The 21,493-nt window shown below is 42.6% G+C and overlaps 1 protein-coding gene across 1 annotated transcript in view; it reads left to right on the forward strand.

Moving 5' to 3' along the window:
• Positions 1–21,493, forward strand: part of LOC311601210 (uncharacterized protein) — a gene marked incomplete at its 5' end in the record, with an annotated part of 45,337 nt that overhangs the window by 16,144 nt on the left and 7,700 nt on the right. The window contains 3 exons of the mRNA XM_084788605.1: positions 1,356–1,465; positions 6,051–9,760; positions 14,531–20,553. Coding sequence (XP_084644731.1) covers positions 1,356–1,377 — 22 coding nt within the window. The 3' untranslated portion in view covers positions 1,378–1,465; positions 6,051–9,760; positions 14,531–20,553. The remainder of the gene's footprint in view (positions 1–1,355; positions 1,466–6,050; positions 9,761–14,530; positions 20,554–21,493) is intronic.

Genomic DNA, 21,493 nt, shown 5'->3' on the forward strand with positions numbered 1-21,493 from the left:
CCCGAGGACCCAGAATATGATCCCAACACTCACAGGGCAGTTAACAACCATCTTTTACTAGAGTTCAGGAGATCCCAGGCCATCTTCTGGCTGGAACTGGCACTGCCAGCACGCACTCACCAATAGCCACAGGCATGAATTCATACACACACCCAGCTTTCTTTCTGATTCATGCCAATGTTTCTATAATTGTTGCTGTTGGTGAATGCATATGTGCATGCGTGCATGTGTATTTTCCTAAATACAACCTGCTCATGTATAAGTGTGTGAGTGTGTGTGTGTGTATTTTCTTAAATACAACCTGCTCATGTGTAAGTATATATGTACGTGTGTTTTCCTAAGACTTCTACTGCCGTTATCAGGACCCCTTACTTGCCTACAGTTCTTTTTATAGGGCTGAGGCCTTGTAAGTTTTCCTTTGCTTTTTTCTTTTCTTAAATTTTTGAAAAAATGTTAATTGGTGGGCTGGAAAGATGGCTCAGAGGTTAAGGGCCCTGACTGCTTGTCCAGAGGTCCTGAGTTTGATTCCCAGCAACCACCTGGTGGCTCACAACCATCTATAATGTCATTTGTTGCCCTCTTCTGGCCTGCAGGTGTACATGCAGGCAGAGCACTGTATACATAATAATAAACAAATCTTTCTGAAAATGTTAATTGGCATTTTGTGTGCATGTATTATCTTTGTTCCACATGTATGCAGTACTGGTTTTTGAAACAATCCTTTAGTAGCCCAGGCTGGCCTTAAATAACATACATAGCCTAGGATGACTTTGAATATTCTGATCCTCCTATGCCTTCCACCTTCTGAGTGCTGAGGTTATATGTGTCCTTGCCTGTCACCTGTAGAGTAGAAGATACTTTTGAACTTTGGGTCCTCTTGCTTCCATTTTCCACGTTCTGGGATTACAAGCATGTGCTGCTATTCCCAATTTTTGTGGTCCTGGGGATGGATCCCCAGGCATTTTCTGTGCTAACCTAGCACTCTACCAATTGAGTTATATCCCTGGCCATCTCCACTTACTGAGTTTTATAAATATGAGATATTTTAAGAAATTGTATGTTCTTGATCTTTATATCGTTCCAGTTTTAAACTGTACAGCTGGGTTAAGTATTGTAAATATTATTTTTAATAATGTGTTCATTTTATGTGCGTTGCTGTTTTGCCTGCCTGTATGTCAGTATGAAGTGTCAGATATTGGAGTTACAGACAGTTGTGAACTGCCATGCTGGGAATTGAACCCTGGACCTCCGGAAGAGCAGCCAGTACTCTTAACCACTGAGCTATGTGCTTACTTTCTTTCTTTGTTATTTTTAAGATTTATTTATTACTTATGCAGTATTCTGCCCACCACTAGATCTCATTGCAGGTTGTTGTAAGCCACCCTGTGGTTCCTAGGAATTGAACTCAGGACCTTTGGAAGAACAGATGGTGCTCTTAACCTCTGAGCCATCTCTCCAGCCCAAGGTATGTGCTTTCTGTGCATTCTGATCATTTGAACTCTTGAAGCAGCACCACTCATTTTCTTTTTCTTTTCTTAACCTTTTGTTGTTGATTTGGTTTGGTTTGGTTTTTGAGACAGGGTTTCTCTGCGTAGCCTTGGCTGTCCTGGGCTCACTTTGTAGATCAGGCTGGCCTCGAACTCACAGAGATCCATCTGCCTCTGCCTCCTGTATGCCGGGGTTACAGGCCTGTGCTACCATTCCCGGCTACCATCTAATGTTCTTCCATCCCCATGCCAGTCTTCAGTGAAAAGGAAAGAAACATGTTGAGGAAGTATGCTAGCGGCACTTTGAGGTGGCTTTAAGTAATGAGTCCAATAGAACAGTGGTTTAGATGAGGGTCTGCCCTGGTTAATCATTGCCACCACTGGACAAGTGATTTTTATTTTCTTGCATGCTGGAAATTAATCATAGGACCTTGCACATGCTGGATAAGTGCTCTGCCACTGAGCTGTATTTCCACCCCTGCCTTGCCTTACTGGTTTGCTCTGTCCCTTTGACAATGACCTGACAGGAACAGTTTAAGGGAAGAAGGATTTTTATGTTATTTTTTTTACATGATTTATTTCATATGTGAGCATACGAATGCAATGGTGAAAATGTACAAGTTGGTTCTCTTCTTTCACTCTATGCATCCCAAAGGTTGTCAGCCTTGAAAGCAAGTACCTTTACCCACTGAGAAATCTTGCCAGCCGCGCTCAGTGGTGCACGTCTCTAATCCCAGCACTCATGGAGGCAGAGGCAGGTAGATCTTTGAGTTCGAGGCCATCCTGGTCTAGGGAGTGAGTTTCAGGACAGCCGAGACTGCACAGAGAAACCCTGGGCTGGGGGGGGGGGGGAGGGATGACGACAGGAGGGCGGGGAATAAGCAAAATAAAGAGAGACAGAGATCTTGCCATACCATGCAAAGCATGTATTTGGCTTACAGTTTCAAAAAATGCGAAAGGCTGATGCCTGCCCCAGTGCTGTGGGAGCTCGGGGATACTGTTCCATCTTGAGCTATTAGCTTCAAAGGTCTCCCTCTAGTAGCCCACCTCTGCCAGCTAGGCTCCACTTCTCAAAGGTTCCAAAGCCAAGCATGGTGGCACACACCTTTAATCCCAGCGCTCAGGAGGCAGAGTCAGGCGGATCTCTGTGAGTTCAAGGCCAGCATGGTCTACAGAGCGAGTCCAGGACAGCTAAGGCCACACAGAGAGACCCTGTCTGTAATTTATCTCATGCTTCCCTGTGGTTCCTGGAATCAACTCAAGTCTTCTCCAAGAGTAGCAGGTGCTCTTACCCGCTAGCCATCTCTCCACCTCTGTGAAGATCTCAGGAGTACTGAGCTTCAGAATCGTTTTCCAGTGTTCTGGCTTCTAATATAATATGCCATTCTCCCAGCTCCTCTTTCTTCTGAGTGTCAAGTCAGCTTTGCCACCACTAGCTTATATTTGCATGGGATTTTATAAAAGTTTCACATTGGATATGATAGTGGTTCAGAGTTATGGGCTGTGTGGGTTCTGCTGTAGCATGAAAACAAATACAGTGCATAAACACATGAGTGCATTTGTAATCCATCTACCATTTTATAAAAAGCCAGAGTTGTATTTGTAAGAGGCTGCAGTTTGCCAATACTTGCTTTATTACATTTTGCTCTTCTAACCTCTGTATTTACGCTACAATTGTTCATACCTCTGATACTCAGCTCTAACATTTTGTTGTTGTTTTTTCGAGACAGGGTTTCTCTGTGTAGCCTTGGCTGTCCTGGACTCACTTTGTAGACAGGCTGGCCTCAAACTCAGCAATCCGCCTGCCTCTGCCTCTACCTCTGCCTCTGCCTCTGCCTCCCGAGTGCTGGGATTAAAGGCATGTGCCAACACCACCTGGCTACTCTGTTTTGTCTGTGTGTATGTAGCACATTGCAAGATGGGTGATAGAGACCTAGAATTGGGTCCTCTGTAAGAACAGGAAGTACTCTTAGCTGCTGAGCCATCTCTTAAGCCATCCTTGTAGAGTGTTAGAAGCTTTTTTCCCCCCTTTTAATTGTTTCTTTTCTGTTTTTAGGCTCCGGCTCTTTAACCCAGGTTTGGCTCTCTATGGCGTTCAGTTTGACTTCCAACCTGAGGTCATTCTCAATTCAACCAGAATGAGAGGCACTAGCTACCAGGGTCAACTGCACTGGTTTGATCCATTCAGGTGTTTGCTGCTGATGACCTGTTTCCATATGAGTTCTTTTCATTTCAAAGACCATAGGTATTAGCTGACCAAGATGCTTCCTGTTTTATTAGTGTCCTGTGGTAGGCTGTGAAAGTGATTTATTTCAGCGTGATTCCAAGTAGCTGCATTCCTTTTCTCCTTGTTCGCTTACTCTTACAATGATAAAATACTGGGAGAAAAAAAGGGGAGGGGGGCTTGGCTGCCTAGAAGTACCACTACCCACAGGCCAATCTAGTAGAGACAAACTAATGGAAACAATTTCTCTATTAAAATTGCTTTAGCCTAAATCAATCCAGCTAGCCGGGTGGTGCTCGCAGCAGCGCATGCCTTTAATCCCAGCACTTGGCAGTCAGAGGCAGGAGGATCTCTGAGTTCCAGGTCAGCCTGGTGTATAATGAATTCTAGGACAGACAAAGCCACACAGTCTTGAGTCCACCCCCCCCCCCAAATTACAGCTAATGTAAATAGAACCAATATCATCTAATTACTATAAACCCCTAGTCAACCCAGCCTTGGAGTGATATCATATCTGACTATCCTTGGACCTTGGCAGTCTCATGGAAACTCTGAAGCCCACTGTCTTAGCATTTTCTTGCTTTCTCCCTGCTGCTAACTTGACTTCCTCATCTTGTTTGTTGTAGATGAACGGTTTCTGCTTATTTATAGATCTTGAGTCATTCCTTTGCAAATCGGTTCAAAACTTGATCTTAACTCTTTTAGGATTCTTCCATGGATTGCAGGATTTTCTTTCATATATCCATTTACCTCTTTAGCTGCCTTTGGTTTCCTTGTTTTTGTTTTTTAGTTTCGAAATAGCAATCCCAGCCCTCAGGAGACAGAGGCAGGCAGATCTCTGTGAGTTCAAGGACAGCCAGTTCCAGGATAGCCAGGGCTAAGCACACAGCAAAAAAAATTTTTGAAATAGCATCCTATATATAGCCTAAGCTAGAAACAAAGTTGCAATGGTAACTGAGGCTAGCCTTTCATTTCTGATTCTCATGTCTCTGTTTCCTAAATATGAAACTAGGAGTGTACACTACCCTACCTAATTTGTGTGTATTTATTTATTTGGTCATGCTGGCGATTGAACCTAGGGTCTCACACATACTAGACAAGTGTTTTTACCACTGAGCTATAGTCTAAGACCTTGTTTTTCACAATTGTAAATTGTATCAAGTTTTGTCACCTTGTCCTTCTTTGAGGAAAACTTTCATGGCATGAGCAGTCTTATGCTCTTGGTACATGGCCTCAATTTTATTTATTTATTTTTGCTCTGACCAGGGTGAGTTTCAAAGACTCATAGTTAGATACACTAATAGTTCCTTAGTCATTCTTGTTTGATTGTTTTTCAAGTTTCCTTAGATTTCAGGTATGAGCAGCAGTGATATTTAATGAATTCTGTATTTATTTAAATCTGATTGATTCGACTGATATAAAACTCAAGGACTCAGCAGGGCATGGTGGCACACGCCTTTAATCCCAGCACTCAGGAGGCAGAGGCAGGTGATCTCTGTGAGTTCAAGGCCAGCCTGGACTACAAAGTGAGTCCAGGACAACCAAATCTATGCAGAGAGACCCTGTATTGAAAAACCAAACAAACAAACAAAAAAAACCCCAACAACTCAAGGACTCACTTTCTTATGGCAGAAGTTGTTATTTGTTTGGTTTTGAATATGGTTTATTTCCTAGGCTAGTCTTAATACTAGTAGCCTTAGCTGGCTTTAGTCACCTGAGTGCTGTGATGCTGTTGTTATAGGCATGCACCACCAAGTGTGACAGGGCAATACAGTCCAGTGTTTCCTCCATTTTGTATTCTTGCTGAGGCCATTTTATATTTAACTAGAATTTGGTCTCTTTAATGGAGAATCTCATGGAAAATTACCAGACTATTCTCGGAATCCAAGGTCAGGATGTCCTACCTAACTTATCTTAACTTCTGTTAAACTGCCTGTTTGTGCAGGAACCCCTCCAGCTAACTGCTTATCTTAGCTTCTATTAAACTGCCAGAGCACGCAGAGCCCCCTCCAGGTAACTGCTTATCTCAGTGACTGTAAAAGTACTTGCGTAAGGGCCCTTTCTCCACACCCTGGACCCCCAGCTGAGATGTCAGGTCATCAGGACTTTTTTTTTTTTTTTTTTTTTTTTTGGTTTGGAGGGGGTTGTTTGTTTTTTTGCCTTCAAAAACTTGTGCTCTGAAAACTCAGCTATTTCTAAGTGCCCAAATACTAGGGTAGAGTCCTAGTAGCTAAAATAAAGACTTCCAATTGTCTATGAACTGTCTGAGTGCTCATCTCTGAGCTACCAATAGCACATGCTCACCCAGTTTTCTTCTTCCTCCTCTTCTTTTTTGCCAGGAATATCAGAAATGAGTCTAAATTACCACTGAGATGGACCATAGCTCAACGGGAAGAGCACTTGTCCAGTGTCTGAAGACCTGAGTTCAATCCAACTCTGGGAAGGGGAGCCAAAAAGGGAGCCAGGAAGCCAGGTGGTGGTCGTGCATGCTTTTAATTCCAGCACCCAGGAGGCAGATACAGGTGGATCTTTATGAGTTCAAGACCAGCCTGCTCTACAGAATGAATTCCAGGATAGCTAAGGATACACAGAGAAACTCTGTCTCAACCCCCACCCAGGAAATAAAAAGAATTTTAGAGGCTCTTTCCCTCTTTCCTCCTTATCTTTCTTCCTTGTTTTCTATTTCTCTTTCTAGGGCTCACCCCTGTCTGGCCTAGAATGCACTCTGTAACTCCTACTGGCCTCCAACTCCAAATCAGTCTGCCTCTGCCTTCTGGGTGCTGGGATTATAGCTATGTGGCACCATGCACACCTTAGTGGGTATGATATGACTAACAGAACAGTCAGCAAAGAAGAGGAATCATGGGAAGTTTATAGCCAATTCTTTAAACCATGTCCCACTGGGAAGCCAGTCTATTTTGTTCGCTTTGCTCTGTTTTTTGGACATTAGGTCTTACTTCACAACCCAGGCTGCTGTAAAATTCAGGATATTTAGCTCCTTCTGCCTCCTGGACTGTGGAATTACAGGCATGTGTCACTATGAGGTGCAGTGATTCTGTTGAGCTCACCTAATTGACAGGTTTGGCCTTCCTGCCATAGAGGGATAATGGTGACTGGGATAAGATGCAATTCCAGGTACAAGGAGAACTGAATGTGATAATGCCACTTACGGATGATGATTTGGTCCAGGCACACTCTAGCAAACTGAGTAGCAGAAATACACATTCATGCTATGTGGCCTGTGCCGTTCGTATATGTTAGCTTGGCTACCCTGTCTCTCAGCTTAATGTTTGTTTTTGTGGCTGCAATTGGGTATCGGCTTAGGTGTTTTTCTAGTTAATATACTTGAATAGCTTTCCTATTGCTTCATCTCTCCCTTAAGTTTTGCTTGCTTATGCTTTTTCATTAGTTTGAGCCCTCATGGCCTCATTTTTGTGTTGCGTGCTGCCTTGCAACCTGTTTTCCCCCTTCATCTCCCTTTACTGAGTCCGTTGAATAGCCCAATTCCAATAACTGAGAACCCAAATTGCCAGGCCTGTCCTGCTCCAGTTTAGAAATCTGATGAAACAAAGATTATAAAACGTGTATTTGTTGATTGCAATTTTGTCAGGACTGTAAGAAACCTTCATAGAAGGCAAGTTCCTAGGGCCTAACACAGGTACTCCAGCATGAGATGCATAGGGAATTTCAATTCTTTGGGCTTGTGGTGTTGAGGTCTCTAGATGCCAGCATTCCTGCAAGGGCCTGTGGATAACAGTGGGCCTGCTGATCGTGATCTTTGTCCTGGTTCTGCTGGCTTGCTCTGAACTCCTTATCAGTCCTCTTGCTTAATAGTCAGAGTTTGAAGGGACTGTTTGTTGATTCTTGGAGTTTGGTTCATAGCTGATACTGTCATGGGGTGATCTGGCCTCAGATTCCTTGGACAAAAGACCTGAGCCAGACTTTCAGGCACCTTTCTGGGGTCTGGCACAGGGTGCGGCAAGGCTGACAATGAAATTCCTTAGTTTTATCTTTGTGCTTCCAGCCTTGAAGATAAGGTAGGTTAGGCATCTACATGTTTTAGATAGATGGACCTTGAATAATTAAAATGAGGCACCTGACCCAAAGGAAGGAAGCAAAAGTAAAGGCTGAGATTCTAGGCTTTTGTCTTGGTTTTAGTGACCTTGTGGACCAAGGTGAGGTGAAGAGTTATGCCTTTTAGGAAAGGAGATACTAAGTACTTGTTATAAACAAGGTATGGTATGTCATTGAATAGGATCAGTATATTAGAAGCTATTGTATGCAGTGGTCACCGTAGACGCAAGCAGGCATACTTTACCAACTGAGCCATTGCTCTGAAGCTTCTTAGATTTTGGGGTCCAAGAGGGACACAGCTTGTCCTTTTGGGTAAGATGATTTCTTAGAGTTTTTAATACCACAGAAAGACAGCATGGCCAGGGTTCTGAGGAGATCTACGGTTTGTGAAGTAGACGACATCCCTTCTTTCAGTTTTCTTGCCTTGTGGTTGAAGTATTGCTTCTACTGGGGTATTTCAGATTCCTCAGAGGCAAGGGATGAGGGTGCATTTAAAGGAAGGAATCTAGTTGAGGCTGTGGGGGAAAGTGGAGAGGAGGCACTTTGAGGCTTGGAATACCCATTGTTCTGGAGGCCTCCGATGTCTGCTTGCCTGAGCTTATCCACTTTGGGGAAAGTAAGAATTAGAGCCACCACCCCAACACACACGCACACACACGCGCGCGCCATTTTCATGGAAGGCGTGATCTTTCAGAGTCTGTTCCTGGGTTCCAGACTCTAGGATTCTTGTCATTTTACAGCAGCTGGAGGGTGGATACAGGGAAAAGGAAGTGACTGCAGACGTTTGCTTAAAACTGGCCGATTCATAGTAGATGCCCAGTAAAGTTCAATTGACAAGTCTCTTGCTGTAAATATTAATATCATGAGTCATCTCGGTAAATTTAGTATGTTACACATGCAACATACATGTTTACTTCACTAAGTTGCCATTTAAAGACAGTTTTACTCTTAGATTATTTTTCAAAAACTGTATTAAATGTACGTGGTAAATAGTGTAAAAATGAATTCAATTTGTGTTAGTTATTTTGGTTAAAAGTTTCCTTTCGCACTGTGTGGTGATGACACACACCTTTCATCTGTTACACAGAGAAACCATGTCTCGGGGAAGGAAAAAAAGTTTCCATTCACTATTGGTTTCCAAATCCTTACATTTCCTTCCTATGACGGAGATAGCAAGCAATGCTGCTTTCATATGTCCCCTTCCTGCAGCTCTGCATCCTTAAGGCATCCACCTTACTATGAGGTCAGCATGTCCTAGACCTCTTGTAGCACAGGCTGACCTCCCAGGAGGTTGGCATTCTAGTTGTCAGGTATCAGTCATAGGCAATAACATGACTTTCAGCAATTATCTTCTCTTTAAACTTAAAGATACCATATTCAAAACTTCGTGCATGATGGGTTTCCATCTATACTCCCCTGATAAGGGGATCCAGTTTTCTTCAGAAAAGATTCGACTACTTCTAAAACCTCACCTTATTTGTTTCTCGGTGAATAAAGTGCTATGTAAGGAAACCCATTAGTAACCTGTGTATCCTAGTGAAATTCCAGGGTTCCCTTGTGAAGACACTATAGACGGTCTGTCTGGCTTCACTGTGGTTCTCTTCAGCCTCTCTGAGGTGAGAACCTGTGGTTGTCCATATAGATGCTTTGATCTCTCCCTTGGAGACTTGCTATATGTATTCTGCCTTTTAAACTAATAATACATATTCTGAATTACAGGGTTTCAACCTGGGTAAAAAATAGGTGGGTAAGAAAAACTTAGAACTTTATCTGGACACAAGATCATGTGAAATGTGATGATTTGTTGCCAGAAAGGATCTTGTGGGCATTAAAGTCAAGAATGTTACAGAAAGCTTTGTAAGAAGACAATAAACAATGCCTCTCATCATCAGGAGGAGGAAGGACCCTGAATGTAACTCTGTCCTTCGCTTGTCTTCCATGTGCTCAAATGAAGTTTGTGATCATGCCAAGAAAGGTAAATCTTCAGCACTGTCATCTAAAGTGGCTCCCGGGCTATTCAGTTACGACCCTTGACATGGGATGCTTAGCTCTGCCGATTTTTTTTAAATGCCATTTGGATTCTAGTACGTGAAATATTGCACTGAAAAGCATTGGGTTTTATACACAGGGGACCAAAAAAGTATTAGGTGTTGGAAGGGGCGGGCGGTATAAGAGATCACTGAGGATTGCTAGGAATTAGGGAGTTTATTAGATAAGTTATTGATGCCATGAAAAGACAGATGTCAAGATAACAGCCTGTTTAAGGGCTCCCCCCAGGGGTTCAGAGAAGCATTTAGGTCCCAACACCAGAGAAATAGAGTCTCTGAGGAGAATCAGAGCATGCTAGGGAGATTTTTTATTTTTTTCAAGACAGGTTTTTTCTGTGTAGCTTTGGCTGTCTTGGACTCGCTCTGTAGACCAGGCTGGCCTCAAACTCACAGCGATCCACCCGCCTCTGCCTCCTGGGTGCTGGGACCTTTTGTGTATATGAGTGTTCTATCTGCATGCACACCTGTCATCAAATCCCACTGTAGATGGTTGTGAGCCACTGTGTGGTTGCCAGGAATTGAACTCAGATAGTGCTCTTAACCGCTGAGCCGTCTTTCCAGCCCATGTAGGGAGATTCTTTCATTTGTTTTTGGAGATGGAGGCAGCAAGAACTTAGAGCCAGGTTATCTGACTCCCATTAAACTGGTAGGAAGGGAGTTGGGAAACAGGACATGGCACTTGCAGATAATTATTCTGGCACCAGCAAGCACCTTCAGGCTGACTGCTCCAGTATCTTGAAGAGGAAGCCCGAGTAGAGGGGAGCACACTTCATAGAGGGGTTCCAGAGAATAAATACCTGTAAGTGTGCTTCCTGTATTTACTTCATGACTTTGTCTGCCTCAGTAATGTTAAAGGGCCCCATATTTGACATTGAATATATTTAGATTGTTCTTTACCTTGAACTAAATTTTAAAAAACATAGTGTTTTATGTTCTCTTTTAAGTCTAGGTCCTAACCCTAATTTTTCAGTGACGTTACCACAACTATAACTAATAAGGGATCAGAGTTATCTAGTAACATGTGAAAACAGACTAAGGTCAAGTAGCCAGCAGAAGTTAGTCATGTGCTGGGCGCACGCCTTTAATCCCAGCACTCAGGAGGCAGAGGCAGGTGGATCTCTGATTTCGAGGCCAACCTGGTCTACAAAGTGAGTCCAGGACACAGAGAAATCATGTCTGGGGTGGGGGTGGGAGGTGGGGGGGGTTTGATCATGTCATCACAGAATGTAAAACAATCCTTAAAGTTTTGGGATTCTTAACAATGCTGCCTATCTTTACCTAGGAAAGTCTGTTTGGAATTGGCCCTGCCCTTCAGTCAAATGAAACCTCCAGGCCTTTTTTTATCTCTTAGAAGTAGACATTAATCATTGTTTAAAACAGCACCCTTTGCTTCAATCAACAGGAACTATTCTGCTGTTGTTTAACCCTTCCCCTTATGGCACGCCTTTAATCCCAGTGCTCTGGAGGTAGAGGCAGGCGGGTCTCAGCATTCCAGGCAATCCTGGTCTACATCCTCTATAGACACATAAGCTGGGCTATTTCTTGTCCAATAAATTAATTGTGTAAGGTAATCTGATACATTGACTGAAATACTATCAAGCTATATGCTTAAATAGGCTGAGTTCCAATGTTGCTAATATAGCTAAGCTTTCTTAGTTTTTCTTTTCTTTGGGGCAGGGGAGCGGGTTGAGTCAGGTTTTTTTCTCTGTGTAGCCCTGGCTGTCCTAGACTTGCTTTGTAGTCTAGGCTGGCCTCAAACTCAGTAATCCTCCTGCCTCTGCCTCCTCAGTGCTAGGATTAAAGGCATGCACCACCATGGCCCGGCCCTGTTAGTTTCTCATTAATGGCATTACAATAATTTGACTGCTTTAAGGGGTGTTACTACCAAAACCCTATTCTGGTCTTTGGGGAACTGTTTTTGTTTTGTTGTTGTTTTTTTGTTTTTTGAGACAGGGTTTCTCTATGTAGCCTTGTAGCCTTGGCTGTCCGGGACTAACTTTGTAGACCAGCCTAGCGTTGGCTGTCTTGGATTCACTCTGTAGACCAGGCTGGCCTCAAACTCACAGTGATCCACCTGCCTCTGCCTCCTGAGTACTGAAGTTAAAGTCTTGTACCACCACCGCCCGGCAGGGAACTGCTTTTCTTCTACATGGTAACATCATGCTCTGTGTCACACACAGCCAACATCTCTTTAGGGAGAGATGGATGAAGTAGGATAATGAATGCAGAAATGTACCACTGTTTCTAGCTTCGCTGGAATTCTGGTTTTTTGTTTTTCAAGACAGGATCTCTCTGTGTAGCCATGGCTGTCCTGGACTCACTTTGTAGACCAGGCTGGCCTCAAACTCATAATGATTCGCCTGCCTCCCGAGTGCTGGGATTACAGGTGTGCACCACCACACCTGGCTAGACTTCAGAGGTTTTTTTGTTTTTGTGTTGGTTTGGTTTGGTTTGGTTTGGTTTTTTCAGACTGGGTTTCTCTGTGGCCTTGGCTGTCCTTGATTCACTTTGTAGACCAGGCTGGCCTCGGACTCACAGGGATTCACCTGCCTCTGCCTCCCTACTACTGGATTCAAGGGTTATAGTACCACACCTGGTTAGACTTTTTTTTTTTTTAATTATAAGCACTTGGAGAAAAAGACTAGACTCTAGCTGGATGTGGTGGTGCACACCTTTAATCCCAGCACTCAGGAGGCAGAGGCAGGTGGATCTCTGTTAGTTCGAGGCCAGCCTGGTATACAAAGCAAGTCCAGTCGGGTCTGGTATACAGAGTGAGTTGGAGATCAGCGAGGGCTACACAGAGAAACCCTGTCTCAAAGCAAAACAAAACAAGCAAGCAAAAAGAGAAGTGAAAAAAATGATTAACACTGTGTTACGGAAAATTTGATCTTTTTGCAAACGTTAATCAGTGGTTCTGAAGGGTTAGGAGGAGAGTTAAAGTTTTAGGTAGTAGATTGTGGAAGAAATTTGTACCCTGGCATCCTTAGTGGTCTTGAATGTGTTTAAAAGTATTTTTTTCCCTCCTTGTCTAAAAGTTGGTTCACAAGAGGACTACCAAAAATGGCCTATATTGCAAGTTACTGTTTAGCTCAGTGTGGATGAGAAGCAAGCTTCAGGCATTACAACTATGGGATCTATTCTATAGGCTCAGAGAGAAGGCTGCTGATGACAGGTCATCGGTTTCAAGGATATAAAGTCCTTAACAGTCTGCTATTTCAGGATAGTGTAGTATTATAATCTCAATCCTCAGCACAAGTTTATTAACAATCCTGACCACAAATGGCTTTTAATTTTTAAGTTACTTCATTTGAGGCTGTCTTTGTGTAAGATCTCTTTGCAGTGTTAAGCTAAATATATTTTCTACAGCTTCAACTAATTTATTAGTTTTGTTTGTTTGTTTAACCTCGAGACAGGGTTTCTCTATGTAGCCCTGGCTGTCATTGAATTCACTCTATAGACTGCAGGCTGTCCTCAAGCTCACAGAGATCCACCTGCCTCTGCCTTGTTTGGTGCTGAGATTAAAGGCGTGTTCCACGAAGCCCTTCCTTCTCTCTTGAATTTTTCTTGCTGAATTCTTTCCTGAATCTTCAGTTCTCTGAGCAGTCAGGCTATTGAATTAGTCATAGGTCAGCATTTACATAGATAATTATAGAATTTTATCTTTATACTCTTGAGGGAAGATATGTACAAAACACTTTATCTTTCAGAGGAAAAAATGTTTTACTAACTCTAAAGATGTCAGAAGTCCAGGTAACTGATGTCTATCTCTGCATTAGCCCTTAAAGGCTGACTAATTAGTCACTGACAGGTTTAATATGGGATATATAGATACTGAGGTGTATTACCAAAGAGTTTTATAGGCACCCAAGAGGAAAGGATTTTTCTGTTTCCTTTCCATAGACTCTTTAATTACAGAAAATATAAGTAGCTTATGAAATTAGGCTATAAATGTGGCTAACAGCTCTGCCTGGTGGGGCACACCTTTAATCCGAGCACTCAGAGAGGCAGAGACAGGCAGATTGCTGAGTTCATGGCCAGCGTGGCCTACAAAATGAGTCCAGGACAGCCAAGGCTACACAGAGGGACCCTGTCTCGAAGAAACAAACAAACAAACCTGTCCTGTGGAGGATTTAAAGGGAAGACTTGGGAATAGAAGCCCTGTGCTGTGCAGGAAAATGGGGTGACTCTAGAGTTTGGCCCTTGAAATTCCCCAGCCTGTTCTCAGACAGCTTCCACATTGTCTCGTGTCATTTTTCTAATAGCTGGGATTAGTTACAATATAAGTGTTTACTAAAATTATTGTGCAAAGGCTTTAGAAGAGGCCAGGAATACACTAAATTCTACATCTGCTATGGTTGTTGTTAATAATGGTGTTGACAGTGACAAGGATTAAAAGGAGAGTTAACCACTACTCTCTCCTTTGAATGGTCAGTGGTGCTAGAGGGGAGATACACTACATGATATTTGCATCCATGCTGTTTAGCACTGTGTTCCCTTTGACCTTTGTTATCAAGAGTTAAAAGCTGTTGAAAGCTTGTGTTATAGCTGAATAAAGGTTTTGTATAGACCCAGAAAAGGCTGTTTTAGAAATGGTCACAGCTGAAACCTAATTCTACCTGCTAACGAGCTGTATTATTTACTGCCTATTAACATAACACGACGAATCTTGATTTCATCATCCCATGTTTTGTTTTCAGGGTTTGTATGAAGATACTTGTAAAGCATTTCATAGCCCCTCTATAAATTACAGCATTAATTGTTAGATCCGTGGGACAGCCATCGCATGAGAGAAGGAAACAACAGCAGGACTTCATGGATCCAGCAGCAACCTAGAGTGGAGCTCCTCTGAAGAAATCCTACTCGGATGGATATAATACAACCTGCTAAGTGTTCTAGCACTTAGCAGGTTGTATTATCATCATCCGTGGCTATGGCTCTCATCTATCAGACTAAATCCTTAAGGGCAAGGACGGTGCCTAATCCGGTGCACATTGTAGGCCTCATTAAATGTTTGTTGAATGAAAAAATGAGTCATCAACAGACATTAATTGGGCGCCTGCTCTGTGGTCTCCATGGGTTCAGCTTGTTCCTGCCAGTGCCTACAGCATCCAAGCGCTCTTCAACGTGCTTACTTCTGCAGCTTATTCCCGTCTTCTCAGACTGTTCTGTGTAGCGTAATAATAAGTGGGTATATTTTAACCTATGGGCCATTTCCAATTGATTGATTATGTGTGTCTTGATTGTGTTCCAAAGCCAGTACCAATCTCTCAGTGTCAAGAATGTGAAAGGGAAAATTGGAGTCCAAGTGCCTAAAATGTCATATTGGATACTATGTTTTTTATGAAATGTCCCATTTATATGCCTGTGTTTTAGAATTGCCTGTGTGTACATGTTGCAGGGGCTCTGTTGTTGCTCTAATTCCCACCAATTGTTCACCGAGTAGGAGCTTCATCCTCAAAATCTGGGGTGTGCTGTTATGGTTGGTATTCAGTTTTTCCTTTGCCCAGCTTTCCCCGTGCCTGCATTTATAAGCTTGCTTGCTTGCTTGCTTGGTTAGTTGGTTGGTTGGTTGGTTTTTCAAGACAGGGTAACTTTGTGTATCCTTCGCTGTTTTGGACTCACTTTGTAGACCATGCTGGACTTGAACTCAGAGATCTGCCTCCCGAGTGCTGTATCTTTCTATCTTTAATATCTCTCGAAGGATATTGGCAGGGCAGGGAATACACCCAAAAAGTCAGGGAGGGCACAGCATCAGGCGCGACAAGCTGAGCGAGAACAGGAAGGCAGGCCAGGGTTGAAACCTCAGCCTTGTCCCTAGTCCCCTTGTCCCTAGCACGGTCTACCTCTGAAATGTCCTATAACATTCTCAAATGGTCCCATCAGCTGGAGACTGACTGTTCAAGTACTTAACATAAGCCTACAGGGAAGGTGCTCCTTCAAGCTGCCACATTGTGTTAGATCACAGCTTCAGGTGAGAGGAGCTTTCTCCTCCCTGGTGCAGGCAGAACCACAAAGAACACAACTTGGAGTACTATAGAAAGGTTTCAAGGTCAGGAGTAGACACTGGCTAGGAAGCACTAGTATAAGATTCGTGTTTTGTTTTTGTTGTGGGACAAATTTGCTACGTGTCCTGGCTATCAGGAATCTCCAGACAGATTTAGCAGGCCCCAAACTTGGACTAAATAAAATGTTGAGTGCCTGGGACATAGGTCAGTGATAAAGTATTTGCCTGGAAACATGTCAGGCTCAGTCCGCAATATGGAGAGTGGTAACATGCTAGCCGAGTGTGGTGGCACACGCCTGGAATCCCATCACTCGGGAGGTAGAGATAGGCAGATCACTGTGAGTTCGAGGCCAGCCTGGTCTACAAAGCGAGTCCAGGACAGCCAGGGCTACACAGAGAAACCCTGTCTCAGGAAAACAAAAAAGTTCATATGATTATCAAGTCAAAACAAGTTGTTCTGTAATTCACATTTTAAGATCAAGTATAGGCTAGTAAAAGTTAGCAACATTTACCAACACCTCCCATAAAAGCCATTCTCAGGTCAGAATGAAAAGTTTTTCCTTTGATCTTGGGAAAGGCAGGAAGATGACAGTAAGTTTCAAAGGTAAAACACAGAAGAAAGTCTTCTGAACCAACGCTGCAAGCAAACCTTCCTCCTTCTCCTCCCCCGTTGGAGAGAGCCGGCTGTATAACCCAGTTTGTCCTCATTTTGCTCTGCTCCTGCCTCAGGCTGCAGTGCTCAGAGGACAGCTGTGCACTGCCATCCTGGCTCACATGTTACTTTCCACTAGTCCTTGCTGGAGACAGGATCCGTGGCTTTTCTTAATATTCTTCAATAGTGTCAGTATTCCAACAGATTCAGTACTCATTGTTCCAACTAGCCCCGGGTTATGGTAGAAAAGGGAAGAAAAAAAGGAAAGCAGCAGCAGGCCTGGCCGCAGCCTCACGAAGCCTTAAAGTAGACCTCTTAAACTTTTAAACCCTCAATAGTCAATCCCTCAATCCCCAATATCTGAAGACAGTATGCTTAAGTGTTGTTGTTTAAGCACCAAGTACCAGCTTTGTAATATTGTGGCCCGGGGATTTGAAAGTAAGTGCAGACTCTGTTTGTCATAGTAAGTGGTACAGTGTACGGGGCACATGTTCATGCTCTGATACCACTTACCTGATGTCATGGTGGCAAGTGTAAAAGATGTGCCCAAGAAAAAGAGCTCTGTTTGCCCAGACCCATAGTTGACTACCATTCCTCAGTAATGCCAATTTTTGGCCTTTGTTGTCATATACCAGAATTGGTATAGGGGAAAGGAATGAAGTTTTATAAGTCAATAGTGACCACCTTGGTTAACTCCCCCTTGGGGATAGGATAGAGATGTGGAAAGTGGTGATGTTCAGATATCACAAGAAAACTACCTTGTGAAAGGTCCAAGGCATGGAGTCACTGATGGATCAATAGTTCCATCACTATTGAGCCAGTAGTGGGGGTTGAAGTGACCATTGCAGTTGTCTATGTCAATTAATTTAATCACTTGTTAAGAAAAGAAACCCGTGAGTGCCTGGAGAGAGGGTTTAGAAGCCCTTGGTTGAATTCCTAGCACCCACATGATAGTTCACAACAGTCTGTAAATCCAGGGCCCTGTTTTGGCTGCTGCATGCAATATGCACACAGATGGTATAGAGACAGACGTGCAGGCAAACATCCATATGCATATCCCACTGATCTGTGCGCCCATTTTCCTGTGACTAGCATGCTGGCACCTCAATGTGGATTTCATTAAATCTGTAGATTGTTTTTATTAACATGACATATACTTTTGAATATCTTATAACATTACCTGTATCTGTTGTATACAGCACTTATACTGAGGTGTAAGAAAGGCATAGTCACCATCTACTAAGATGATCATGTGATTTTTCTGGCCTTAATTCTATTTATGTGCCCCATCTCATTTATTCAATTATGAAGCTGTCTTTACCTCTCTGGAATGAAACCAATTGCTCATTGGGTATTGTCATTTTCTTATGTTCTTAATGCAGTTTGCAGGTATTTTATTGAGGATTTGTGATTCTCAAAGACAATATATTTTGGTAGTGGATTTGAATAGTTTCATGGGATGAGTGTTATATAGTAGAATTGAGCAGTAAGAGTTATTGGTCCTAAGCCTTTCTTCATTTGGAAGGTTTTTTGTTTGTTATTTGTTTTTTAAGACAGGGTTTCTCTATGCAGCCTTGGCTGTCCTGGACTCCCTTTGTAGACCAGCCTGGCTTCAAACTCACAGAGATCCCCCTGCCTCTGCCTCCTGAGTGCTGGGATTAAAGGTGTGCACCACCACTGCCCAGCTGGAAGAGTTTTTTTGTTTGTTTTTTGTTTTTTTTAAATTTGGATGAAGAGTCTTTGTACATATCAGCAAGTATGTCATCAAATATGTAACAACTTTCACCTATGGGAGATTGATTATCTTCTTATTGTTCAATATACATGTTTATTTTTACCCTTTTGATTCACTTTTTTGCAGTTGTTGTTTTGGTTTTTTTATTGTTGTTGTTTGTTTGTTTGTTTTTTGCTTGTTTTTGAGACCCGGTTTCTCTGTGTAGCCCTGGCTGTCCTGGACTCACTTTGTAGACCAGGCTGACCTCGAACTCACAGAGATCCGCCTGTCTCTGCCTTGCTAGTGCTGGGATTAAAGACGTGCTCCACCATGCCCGCCCGGCTCATTTTTTGTTTTTTGTTTTTTAATCTCTTTATTGCTTTGTATTTTTTCCTTAACATAGTTTTGTCAAGAACTTTATTGTGAGCTGGGTGTGATGGTTCCCACCTTTAATACCAATATTCTGGGAAGCACACACAAGTGGATCTCTGTGAGTTCATGGCCAGCCTGGTCTACAATGCAAGTTCAGGACAGCACGAGTAACCCTGTCTCAGAAAAAAGAATCCGTGGTAATAACTAAGTAGATGATATGAAATAACAAAAATCACAGCAATAATTGATATAATGGCTACTAGAATAATATAAATGATAACATGCTCTTATATTTGTGAAGTAATATGAACTAATGAAATTAAGGGCTCAGGAAATAAAGGGTTAGGAGTTGGGGTTAGCCTTAACTACATAAGTTTGAGATCTTTGTTTTGGGTGGGTGGTTCTGGGTATTGTTCCTTTTTTTAGTTTTGGTTTTTCGAGACAAGGTTTCTCTGTGTAGCCTTGACTGTCCTGGACTCACTCTGTAGACCAGGCTGGCCTCGAACTCACAGTGATCTGCCTGCCTCTGCCTCCCAAGTGCTGGGATTAAAGGCATATGCCACCACCACCCAGCTTAAAATGTCTTTTAAATTAGCTTTTTTGTTTTGTTTTGTTTCGAAACAGGGTTCTCTGTGTAGCCTTGGCTGTCCTAGACTAACTTTGTAGACCAGGCTGGCCTCGAACTCACAGCGATCCGCCTGCCTCTGCCTCCCGAGTGCTAGGATTAAAGGCGTGCGCCACCACTGCCTGGCTTAGTGGTCATTTTTTAAAATTTTTTGATCCATGCAATATTCTTTTCTTTTTCTTTCTATCTTTCTATCTTTCTTTTTCTTTTCTTTTTTTTTTTTTTTTTTTTTTTTTTTTGGTTTTTAAGACAGGATTTCCCTGTGTAGCCTTGGCTGTCCTAGACTCACTTTGTAGAGCAGGCTGGCCTCGAACTCATAGGGATCTGCCTGCCTCTGCCTCCCAAGTGCTGGGATTAAAGGAGTGCGCCACCTGGCCCCATGCAATATATTTTCATCATATTCTTTTTCGTCTCCCAGCACTTCCCAGATTCTCTTCACCTTCCTACCTACCCATCTAAAGTTCTTTCAGAAAATGTAAAACAAAAGTCATTAAGACAAAAACATCAGGACAAAGCACATACACACAAAGTGGAATCCATTTTCTTTTAGCTACCTTCTAAAGAGGGTACCCACCCTGGAGCATGGCTGCATTATTGAAAAAAAAAAAAAGATTCCTCTTTCCCAGAAGGTGTCAGTTGCAAATAGCTTCCTGGCTACAAGTGAAGCATGGGGTTCACTTCCACATCACTCTGCTGTCACAGTCTCTGTGAACTCATGTCTACCTGTCAATCCTGTGCTGTATGGAAGGCATGGTTACTTTTGATTTTCCACCTCCTCTGCCTCTTGTAGTTTTTCTGTCTCTTTTCCACATAGAACTATGAGCTTTGTGTAGAGGGCTTTGATGAAGATATCTCGTTGAGACTAGGTGCTCAACTCTATTTCTGTGTATTGTCCACTTGTGGGTCTCTGTGTGGTCATCTTAAGGAAGAAGCTTCTTCAGTGAGGCACTAAATAGGTGTAGCAAGGTGTCATTAGATTACATTTTATTGCTATAGTCCTTTAACAGAATAATAGCATATCCACTAGGGTCTGTGACCTGTCTTCCCTTTTTATTTAACCTTTTTTTTTTTAAGATTATATTATCTAATATAATCTAATTTTAGATTGAATCTAATATATGATCTAATTTCCACTTCATTATTCTCCCTCCAAACTTCTATACTCCTCCTTCTTTCAAATTCATGGCCTTTTTAAAAATCATATATCAAAATACAGAATTGTGAAGCCTAATCCCAAATGATACACTTTTTTTTTTCTTTTAAACACAACTCTTATACCTAATCCTTGAGAACACTGTGGAAGGAATGTAAGAGCCAAAGGACCAGAAGCTACATCCATCATGTCTGACCAACGTGAGTACCTCAGCATGAACTGAAGAAGGCCCACAACATAGGGAAAAGCCCAGAAGGCTTCACCCTAGGGAGAAAACTTCAGGCAGCTATCAAATTCAGAGAGCAAGAGAAATGGTCTTGCCCAGGGAACAGTAACCCATCCAATTCCTACTTTGGTTTGGTTTGGTTTAGTTTAGTTTTTTGAGACAAGGATTTTCTGTGCCCAGGATGTCTATAATTGGCCTTGAACTCAGGTCCACCTGCCTCTACCTCCCAAGTATGGGGAATAAAAGCATGTGCAACCACACCTGGCCCAAGTAAGTGATCATTTTTAAAACTTCGGTGGCTTGAGTTCTCTATCTGGAATTTTAACCATAGAGTTTTGTTTTATTGAAGTTCTGAGTGAAGAAGTACCTTCTCTTCCTTTAAGGACTCAGTACAAATTGTCACTCAGATAAGTTAAGACTAACCAGTAGGGATATGCATGGAAAAGTATGATTGAAAGCCGAGTGTGAGGCCGGCATGGTGGTGCATGCCAATAATCCCAGCACTCAGGACGCAGAGGCAGACAGATCTCTGTGAGTTCAAGGCCAGCCTGGTCTACAGAGAGAGTTCCAGGACAGCCAAGGCTACACAGAGAAATCCTGTCTCCAAAAGCTCAAAATAAAATGTTTTTTTAAAAGAAAACTGAGTAAAGGCAAAAATACCACAAAAAAGATGAGTAGAGATTTAGCTGAATGCTTCCCTAGCATGGACTCACCTTGTGTTTGCTTCCTAATGTTGAAGTATTACCGGAAAACGGTGAAACAGTAGGAATGAGGAAAGGAATAAAGCAAAGTTAAAGAACAGCTAGAGACTGGGCACACACTAGTAATCCCAGATTTTACACTGGCCCTAAAAAATCAATTCAAGCCAGGTGAGGTGGCGCACGCCTTTAATCCCAGCACTCAAGAGGCAGAGA

The sequence above is a fragment of the Acomys minous genome (assembly GCF_964271855.1).
Source record: "Acomys minous genome assembly, chromosome: 7".
NCBI lineage: Eukaryota > Metazoa > Chordata > Mammalia > Rodentia > Muridae > Acomys > Acomys minous.